The sequence below is a fragment of the Electrona antarctica genome (assembly GCF_951216825.1).
Source record: "Electrona antarctica genome assembly, contig: scaffold_73, whole genome shotgun sequence".
Classification (NCBI taxonomy): Eukaryota; Metazoa; Chordata; class Actinopteri; order Myctophiformes; family Myctophidae; genus Electrona; species Electrona antarctica.
This window is the reverse complement of record NW_027638626.1, coordinates 479727-490905: the sequence shown is the minus strand read 5'-3', so window position 1 is coordinate 490905 and position 11179 is coordinate 479727. Positions and strand designations below refer to the sequence as shown.

General features: G+C 46.4%; 1 protein-coding gene across 3 annotated transcripts in view; it reads left to right on the top strand.

Moving 5' to 3' along the window:
- The first annotated feature begins 304 nt into the window (after positions 1-304).
- LOC306917884 (protein phosphatase Slingshot homolog 3) overlaps positions 305-11179 on the top strand; it is a 68258-nt gene continuing 57383 nt past the window's right edge. For all 3 annotated transcript variants that reach the window (XR_013789264.1, XM_079530776.1, XM_079530775.1), the window contains exons 1-2: positions 305-522; positions 3704-3875. Coding sequence is in view for 2 of the 3 variants with exons in the window: in XM_079530776.1 (XP_079386902.1) it covers positions 3828-3875 (48 nt within the window). In the remaining variant the exon portion in view is untranslated. The remainder of the gene's footprint in view (positions 523-3703; positions 3876-11179) is intronic.

Genomic DNA, 11179 nt, shown 5'->3' with positions numbered 1-11179 from the left:
ACCCATTCTACATACTGTGAAATATAATGAAATGTACCCATTCTACACACTGTGAAATATAATGAAATGTACCCATTCTACATACTGAAATATAATGAAATGTACCCATTCTACATAATGTGAAATAATGATGTGTTGTCTGCAGAGTTAGACCCACATATGTAAATATTCTATGCCAGGGACGAGATTTGTGTTAAATATATATATTTTTAAAATCCACAATTCCATTTAAAAATAAATCTATTTTTATTGGAAATAGTTTTCTTAGGCCTGGTTTACTTGTTTTCCCTCGCAAAACCTGGCAACCCTGGCGTCGCCAGTGCGCATGTGCAGAGAGGAGTGTCTCGTAGTAAAACAAACTCCTTCTGGAGAAGAATTAAAGCTCTCTAAACTAGAACTACAACTACATTAAAACCTTTGAAACTAAAACTACAACCACAGTAAAACATGTTTAAATCGTTAAGGTTAAAGTATGTGTGTGTGTGACGGAAGAGGAGGAAGATTCAGCTGAACAACAACAAGGTGAGAGAAAATGTAGCGATGTTTTCATTTCCTCATAATAACATAATTAACATATTTATATTTTATACATATACCATGAATATATAACATTACATAAACATAACCACAGAACTACATTACGTTACATCATCATCATATAAAATGTTACTGTAGCGTCTCTGTTCCATTTCCTGAAAACATTTACAAACAACAAAACAACATTCTTTGACATAATTATATTACTAATATAATTAGCATCCTAGTCACGTGGCAGTCATGTTTCAGGGATAGTTTTATCCGTGGTGTCAATAAATACAATATATAATATAATATAATAATGTGTAGTGAATACTTAGAATATAGCAGAACAACAACAGTCTTTTACATTATCATTATTATTATAATTCTATGATAAAAGTTGGTGTCTGTCTGTCTGTCTGTCTGTCTGTCTGTCTGTCTGTCTGTCTGTCTGTCTGTCTGTCTGTGTGTGTGTGTGTGTGTGTGTGTGTGTGTGTGTGTGTGTGTGTGTGTGTGTATTTCTATTTATTTCTTGTTCTTTGGACTCCTGTTGCTTTTTCACCTTGTTGCATACATTATTTAGAGTGCTGGTTTTCAACCCTTTTTCACATCAAGGTCCATTATTTATTAATTCAGCATCTGAGCCACGGACCACCGTTTGATGACATTTAGCCTCTCAGACCCATCTGAGCCACGGACCACCGTTTGATGACATTTACCCTCTCAGACCCATCTGAGCCACGGACCACCGTTTGATGACATTTACCCTCTCAGACCCATCTGAGCCACGGACCACCATTTGATGACATTTACCCTCTCAGACCCATCTGAGCCACGGACCACCGTTTGATGACATTTAGCCTCTCAGACCCATCTGAGCCACGGACCACCATTTGATGACATTTACCCTCTCAGACCCATCTGAGCCACGGACCACCATTTGATGACATTTACCCTCTCAGACCCATCTGAGCCACGGACCACCATTTGATGACATTTACCCTCTCAGACCCATCTGAGCCACGGACCACCGTTTGATGACATTTAGCCTCTCAGACCCATCTGAGCCACGGACCACCGTTTGATGACATTTAGCCTCTCAGACCCATCTGAGCCACGGACCACCGTTTGATGACATTTAGCCTCTCAGACCCATCTGAGCCACGGACCACCGTTTGATGACATTTAGCCTCTCAGCCCCATCTGAGCCACGGACCACCGTTTGATGACATTTAGCCTCTCAGACCCATCTGAGCCACGGACCACCGTTTGATGACATTTAGCCTCTCAGACCCATCTGAGCCACGGACCACCGTTTGATGACATTTAGCCTCTCAGACCCATCTGAGCCACGGACCACCGTTTGATGACATTTAGCCTCTCAGACCCATCTGAGCCACGGACCACCGTTTGATGACATTTAGCCTCTCAGACCCATCTGAGCCACGGAGTACGGACCACCGTTTGATGACATTTAGTCTCTCAGACCCATTTGAGCCACGGACCACCATTTGATGACATTTAGCCTCTCGGACCCATCTGAGCCACGGACTACCATATGATGACATTTAGCCTCTCAGACCCATCTGAGCCACGGACCACCATTTGATGACATTTACCCTCTCAGACCCATCTGAGCCACGGACCACCATTTGATGACATTTACCCTCTCAGACCCATCTGAGCCACGGACCACCATTTGATGACATTTACCCTCTCAGACCCATCTGAGCCACGGACCACCGTTTGATGACATTTAGCCTCTCAGACCCATCTGAGCCACGGACCACCGTTTGATGACATTTAGCCTCTCAGACCCATCTGAGCCACGGACCACCGTTTGATGACATTTAGCCTCTCAGACCCATCTGAGCCACGGACCACCGTTTGATGACATTTAGCCTCTCAGACCCATCTGAGCCACGGACCACCGTTTGATGACATTTAGTCTCTCAGACCCATTTGAGCCACGGACCACCATTTGATGACATTTAGCCTCTCGGACCCATCTGAGCCACGGACTACCATATGATGACATTTAGCCTCTCAGACCCATCTGAGCCACGGACCACCGTTTGATGACATTTAGCCTCTCAGACCCATCTGAGCCACGGACCACCGTTTGATGACATTTAGCCTCTCAGACCCATCTGAGCCACGGACCACCGTTTGATGACATTTAGCCTCTCAGACCCATCTGAGCCACGGACCACCGTTTGATGACATTTAGCCTCTCAGACCCATCTGAGCCACGGACCACCGTTTGATGACATTTAGCCTCTCAGACCCATCTGAGCCACGGACCACCGTTTGATGACATTTAGCCTCTCAGACCCATCTGAGCCATGGACCACCGTTTGATGAAATTTAGTCTCTCAGACCCATCTGAGCCACGGACCACCATTTGATGACATTTAGCCTCTCGGACCCATCTGAGCCACGGACCACCATATGATGACATTTACCCTCTCAGACCCATCTGAGCCACGGACCACCGTTTGATGACATTTAGCCTCTCAGACCCATCTGAGCCACGGACCACCGTTTGATGACATTTAGCCTCTACCATCTGAGCCACGGACCACCGTTTGATGACATTTAGCCTCTCAGACCCATCTGAGCCACGGACCACCGTTTGATGACATTTAGCCTCTCAGACCCATCTGAGCCACGGACCACCGTTTGATGACATTTAGTCTCTCAGACCCATCTGAGCCACGGACCACCATTTGATGACATTTAGCCTCTCGGACCCATCTGAGCCACGGACCACCGTTTGATGACATTTAGTCTCTCAGACCCATCTGAGCCACGGACCACCGTTTGATGACATTTAGTCTCTCAGACCCATTTGAGCCACGGACCACCATTTGATGACATTTAGCCTCTCGGACCCATCTGAGCCACGGACCACCATATGATGACATTTAGCCTCTCAGACCCATCTGAGCCACGGACCACCGTTTGATGACAAGCCAGTCTTGTCAGTCATGGCAGACGTTGCTATGTCGATTCTTATTTCCTTTGTGGAGCTGCTATCCTCACCCCCCCCCCCCCCCATCCTCACACACATCAGACCCGACGTATTTTAAATATTATATATATATATTTTTGTATCATTCATCATCATTTAATATCATAACTGATATTTATCTAATCGTCTGTGTTCTCCAAATCATTTCAGAGAGCTGACACTCCTACAGTACGAACCAACGCTGACGGAAGACTCTGCAGCTCTGCCAACCCTCATCCAACCCTCATCCAACCCTCATCCAACCCTCATCCAACCTTCATCCAACAGGAGGTCGATGGCTCTGTTGACTCTCCGCCGAACTCCTTCCATTGCCAGCGCTCCTGTAAGTCCACACGCACACATTTAACATCTTTATTTGCATTCACATTTTACAAGAAATTCTTGAACATAAACAATTGTGGATGCTCAAAACTCTACAACGAGTGCTTCAGGATACAGATCACGGGTACAGAAAGCATCGCCTTCTCCATATGTGGCGACTGACAATTATTGCAGACACTGAACAGAATGTTGCCGATGCCTGATCAGCTCTCGGCTTATTGGGCATGCCTGCAATCTGCAGGCCCCTCACGACTGATTTATGGACATTACCGAGGCTTCCAAATATGAGAAGTAGCCAAGCTGTATAATAGCATCCTTCTTAAAGATATTTTTTTGCGGCTTACGCCTTTTATTGGTTTTTGAAGGGACAGACAGTAGGCTGACAGGAAACGGGAGAGAGATGGGGGAAGACATGCAGTAAAGGCCGTGTCGGGCTCGGGAGTCGAACCCGCGGCACACTGCGACTGGATTACCAGTCGGGTGCCCAGACGGTTACGCCACCACCTGGGCATAATAGCATCCTTAAAGGACAACTTTAGTTTTTTTCAAACAAGGTTCATGTTTTAGGTTGTTAGAAATTATAATGTGAGTGTAATCTTTTTTTCATTTGCTCCCTTTTTTTGTTTTAGGAATTTTAGCTGTTTTTGACAGGGGGGGCGGGGGCATTCGAGCATGGGGCTGAATATGTATTTCTTACTTAAGCACCGTGGTAAGGAATGCCTCTTCCAGGCTGTGGTCAAATGTACATGCCACTTCCAAAATGGTCACTTCTCTACTGTCCTCATCAACAACAACCATATCTGGTGTATTAGCTGTGACATCTGAAAAGGCATCATTTTCATTATTGTGCATGAACATAGCAGTTGAAACACATGAGTGCTTATACATTTTGGCAGATGATGAAACATATGAATGTATGTCCTAATAGGTCAACAATTGTGGTCATGGTGCAGACAATGAGGAGGAAACGTGTTAGGGTACCACAGAGAGAGATTGAGTCTGGTTGGAAGGACCTGTAATCTGGCTTTGACTGTAAAGGTGACTATTGTATCCTCATCAACTGCATCATTCTTGAATATTGTATGAGATACGGTGTTATGGTGTTCTGTATCAATTACAGTATACAGTACTCCTTACTGAGATCAAACAGTTATAATGTATATCAATAACAGTACTCCTTACTGAGATCAAACAGTTGGTAATAATGTCCTCAGAAACTGCTACAGATTCAGAGTCGGGTCGAACCCAGCACAGAGATACTCCAGTTCTCACACAGAGGTCATTGAGGTCAGGCCAATCTGACGACACCCCAAACCCAGTAGCATGTGAGTCCATTTTAAGGTTGGGCTTTCTTCTAAACTAGGGTTACCATATTCTGAATGACCAAAAAGAGGACACATGCGCACGTGCATGTGCGCGTGCATGTGCACGTGCGCATCGTGCGTGTGCATGTGTCGTGCTTGCGCGGTTCTGTTTGGGTTAGGGTTAAAATAATCTATAACATGTCAAAATAATCTATAACAAAAACAAATGGTATGCTCCTAAATTTAATCAAATATGCTCTATATTACAGTGGCTCTCAAAGGTGTGATCCAGGGACCCTCATGGTTCCTTGAAGGGGTTCCAAATGGACCCATTATAGGTCTAACTCTGAGAGTGTAACAAATGGACCCTTACAGGTCTGTAACTCTGAGTGTACAAATGGAACCAAATGGACCCTTACAGGTCTGTAACTCTGAGAGAGTACAAATGGAACCAAATGGACCCTTACAGGTCTGTAACTCTGAGGTTTAACTAGTACAAATGGAACCAAATGGACCCTTTAATTAGTTTAATAACTTTTAACTCTGATACTGTACAAATGGAATCTGGAATGAAGTTTTACTCTCAGTTATGGGGGTCCTTGAAATTAAAAGGTTTGAGAACCTGTATGCAATGGCTTCTCTTATAAAAAGAGAGACCAGCCTATTCTCCAAACCATCATTATCTTATGCTTTGCTTGGTTGTACAAAATAATATTGGGTCAATTTAATTTGCAGAAGGACTCACCTCGCGCACAGCTGCCATGTCTGTGTTGTTGACATGGGCTTGCAGGAAAACTTTTATTTGTGACAGACACATAGTTCCTTTGCAGACAATACAATCTGCTTCTCATTGGTCAGTCACATAGGTAAGAAAACAGTAGCATACTTTTTCTGCATGTCAATGATGAGATAGTTGTTTTGCAATTCAAGCTTTCCTCACGGAGAGCAAGAGACAACAGTCTATGCAGCGCTGCAACAGCGGAGCAGCAGCGAGCCTTTCTCTGATCTGCTATCGGGACCAGTGCTGTCAGCGCGCATGCAGTTATGAATAATACACATTCAGGGATCCGGGCTGAAATTCCGCCTCCCACAGTGTTTTTCCACTACGAACCATTGAACGTGCATTGTAATACACTTTGGTCTGAATGGTCTGTTAGTGTACAGATGCGTGTAAAACCCCGGACATTTGAAGGAATTTATAAAACCCCCCCGGACAGCCCGGACAGCCCCCCAAAAGAGGACTTGTCCGGGCAAAAGAGGACGTATGGTAAGCCTATCTAAACCCCAAGAAACTTCTCGCCCTCTGCTGCCAGGACGGCACTTTACGCCGTTTCATATCTAGAACCAGAGACGATCTAGCAAGTTCCCTGACAGTCGTGTCACCACTAACATGTTTAACATGTTTATCAAGTGAGCCAGCCTTGTGGCGTTTATATATCAAACCCACCGTCCTGTTTGGACTGGAAAATAATGTCTCTGGTGGTGTGGGTGTTAAGTGGTAGGCACATATACTATAGCTGAGTCCTTCACTGTGAAAACATTCCAAGTGAATCACACCACGACATTTCATCTCATCTGCAGGTGAAACAGATTTACAGAGAATGCAGAGAAAGACCTAATAAATAAAAATACACTCATGCTGCCTTCACCTGGATTTAAGCGTCATACATACTGCCTTCACCTGGATTTAAGCGTCATACATACTGCCTTCACCTGGATTTAAGCATCATACATACTGCCTTCACCTGGATTTAAGCGTCATACATACTGCCTTCACCTGGATTTAAGCATCATACATACTGCCTTCACCTGGATTTAAGCGTCATACATACTGCCTTCACCTGGATTTAAGCATCATACATACTGCCTTCACCTGGATTTAAGCCTCATACATACTGCCTTCACCAGGATTTAAGCCTCATACATACTGCCTTCACCTGGATTTAAGCGTCATACATACTGCCTTCACCTGGATTTAAGCCTCATACATACTGCCTTCACCTGGATTTAAGCCTCATACATACTGCCTTCACCAGGATTTAAGCCTCATACATACTGCCTTCACCTGGATTTAAGCGTCATACATACTCCAGGGTGAAGTGATGGCTGATCTGACGTAATGTTGTAGTTTTCGTGCGTGTGACCATGTGTGTGTGTGTGTGCGTGCGTGCGTGCGTGCGTGCGTGCGTGCGTGCGTGCGTGCGTGCGTGCGTGCGTAAAGCTCTTTGGAGAATACATGCAGAATTTAGCCTCTCTCTCTCTCTCTCTGTATCTCTAACTCTCTCTCTCTCTCTCCCTCTCCCCATCCAGTTAGAGTTAGTTCCTGGGGGGGGACCCATGACATAAGAAGTATTTTTATGTCATGGGTGTGCACGCACGCACGCACGCACGCACGCACGCACGCACGCACGCACGCACGCACGCACGCACGCACGCACACGCACGCACGCACACCCACACAGGAAGTGTGTCTATCTGTTCTGTCATGATAGTATAGCTTCCCAACCTGTGGGTCGGGGCCCATGTGTGGGTCGTGGGACACATTGTTTTGGGTCTCCTTTAGTTTTTGTTTTCTACATTTGGGTTTTAATTATAATTATTTAAAAACATTAATAAACAAATCTAAAAAAAGCAAAACCTTTCATGAATTAAGAACAAAATCCAATGATTGTGTTTTCAGTGAAGTCATCATTCATTTCAGTGATGTCATGAAGTAATGACAAAGACAAATCTAAGAAATTCCAGGAATTAGAACAAATATTTAAAGGACCACTTCACCACTTTTCAACCTATCTTCATATAATGTGAGGAGAGGATTCGATGCGAGGACAGAGTGGTGGAGTGGATTTGCCTCTAGAATCGGAATGTACTCCACTGTCATTTCAAAGCGACGCCACATTCCGCCATCACTTATGACGTGAATCAATTCAATTCAAAGGGCTTTATTGGCATGGGAAAACATACGTTTACATTGCCAAAGCAAAAGTGGTGGAACAATACAGTGTCACACAGCTGGATCACTGGAACTCTGAACCCAGAGCCGTACAGTCTACTCTACAGAATAGACAATTCATTTTTGTGCAAGGCTATTTATTCCTGAAATAGTGAATAAGCGCCAGGATGCGCACACTTTTATATTATATGATTGTGAAGGGAATTCTGACCTGCCCGCAGCGTTCCTCTTTGCTCGTATAAATCACCCCCCCCTCCTCCGACAGTCCCTCCTCCGACGGTCTTTGCAAATAACGCACACTATAACAGGAATTAGGTAGTCTCTCTGACTTACATATTCAGTTCAGTCCACATATAAATAAATACATTTTTGTGACCGTCATTCATAGCAGTCTGTGCATTCAGGCATGCACAGAGAGAAACTAGAAAAAGTGCCCTTCTGGGCACAGGTCTCCACCAGGAGGATAGGACTGTGTGAGATGTTTGGCAAAATGTTTAGGAGTAATATAAACATGTTTGCCTTTGATGGCAATTGGATGACTTCAACCTGTTGGTGGCGCTATAAGAGGCCAATTTGAAAAGGGTGCGATATATTCCTCAGCCTAGTAAGAAAATGTGTGAAAGATTTCACGTAAATTGCATGCTGCGTTCATGATTTGAGGCTTTTGTTCAAAATGGGGCAATCTTGCAAACTGTGAAAGCCAATTATAGCCAATTAGGATGGAATATGAAATATCGGACAGATCCGACTTGAGCACATGACCATAGAGATACTGTGTAACGATTTGTGAGATTTTTGGACAGAATCTGGAGGAGTAATATCAAAAAATGTGTTTTACAAAAGTCGGCCTCCTGGTGGCGCTATAAAAGGCAGATGCGGAAAATGCAGGTCAAAGGTTTGTCCATGGCCTCTAGGGAGTGTGCATGCAACGTTTCACGCAGATCGGTGCAGTTTTAGGTAAGAAATGTGAAAAGCTGCCTCATGGTGGCGCTATAACAGGCCGTTCTGGAAAATGTGGGGCAGAGGTTCATCGTTGGCATCCAGGGAGTGTGTGTGCAAAGTTTGGCATCGACTATTAATCGGTTAACGGTGCCTTCGGCCTGGTGGAGACAATTAACTATAGGTTACGAAGGTAACCCTGGTTAATTAAATAAACAAGCGAGGAAGCTCGCTATGAAGATTGCGTCTTCTGACGTGATCACAGAAGCATTCTAATACACTCACAGGCAATCCATTGGCTGGGTCTGGGACTAAGGTGCACCTTGACCACCCCCCCAGGTAAAGGTGATAAAGGTGCCAATAAACCAATTAGTCCCCACTTCAAACATGTGGAACCTTCTCATGAGGCATTGCCTACAAGAAGGGCGTTTTGGCGAGCTTCCTCGCTTGTTTATTTAATTAACCAGGGTTACCTTCGTAACCTATAGTTAATTTAAACTAAACTGCACGAGGAAGCTCGCTATGAAGACCCGATACACTCCCTTCTTGCCACCACAAAGTCTAGACTCACGGGTCCCGACCTCTGCCTGTAGGGTGACGGGAGCGAAAAACCACCCGGCTCAAAAAGCCGGCGGAAAAAGGAAGGAACCTCGGACCCAGGGCCACTCCACTCAGAGGCCCGACAGATCCAAACCTTACTTTGAAGCCACGCTGAGGACAGCATGCGCCACTGGCGCAGCCGTCACATCCAATCTGTAAAAATTGGCAAACGTCGAGGAGGATGCCCAGCTCGCAGCCGTACACACCTCCTGGATAGACACTCCCCTGGAGAGAGCCCAGGACGTCGCCATACCCCTCGTGGAGTGCGCCTTCAACCTTATGGGAGGCTGCAAACCCCTGGCCGAGTAAGATCGTTCTATGGCTTCCACTATCCATTGTGAGATCCTCACCTTGGATACTGCCTTCCCCAAGGTCTTGGGGGCCCAGGACACAAACAACTGAGTTGTCTTCCTGTGTGCCGCCGTCCTGTCCATGTAAGTTCATAAAACCCGTACAGGGCACAGAGTATGCCTCCTCTCATCCTCTGCCGAGGAAAAAGGAGGAGGACAGAATTCCACCAGGTCCACCGGTATACAGGTGGTCAACTGGTTCTTAGGCACAAAAGCCGGGTTGGTCGTAATGACCACCCTCGTCCTGTCCACGGAAAAACGTGTGCACTCCTCGCTCACTGAAAAAGCGTGAATGTCACCGACCCGTTTAGCAGTCACCAACGCCAGCAGTAGCGCCGTTTTCAACGACAAAAACTGCAGCCCCACTGACGCCAATGGCTCGAATGGCGGTCGAGACAAGGAGTCCAAAACCAGCGCGAGGTCCCACGAAGGAACCATAGACTTCGGTACCTGGAGGAGGCGCATCGCACCAGCCATATACCGACGCACTAGAGGGTGCACCCAGACAGTGCCATTCCCGAATCCAACATGGCAGGCCGAAATAGCCGCCAGGTAGACCTTCAGGGAGTTGTAAGACAGGCCCTTGTCCATCAGACTCTGAAGGAAAGACAGAATCACTTTCACAGATGCCTGAAAAGGCACCGCCTGCGTCTGTAGACACCATTTCTCAAACGCACGCCACCTCCCGTCGTAGGCCTCCCTGGTTGACCGAGCTCTCGCACTCTGTATAGTGTCGATGACACTCTGCGGCAGGCCTTCCGCGTCAAGGTTCATCCTCTCACGGGCCAAGCCCATAGATCCAGGTCTTCCGGCCGTGGATGGAAGATTTCCCCCTTCGCTTGCGTCAGCAGATCCCTGCGCAGCGGGAGCTGCCACGGATGGTCGTAGAGGAGAGGTGATATCTCCGACCTCCAAGAGCCCCACCCTGGAGCTATCAGTATTACCGCTAGGCCCTGGGTTCTCACTCTCTCCAGGACTGGAGATATCAGGGAAATGGGAGGGAACGCGTACAGCAGACTTCCGGGCCAGACGTGCGCTAGCGCGTCTAGGCCCAGAGACTCCTGTCCCGCTATGGAGAAGAACTCCGGGCATTTCGCGTTCTCCCCCGAGGCGAACAGGTCCACTTGTGGACGGCCGAACCTGTCCCAGAGCTGAGCTG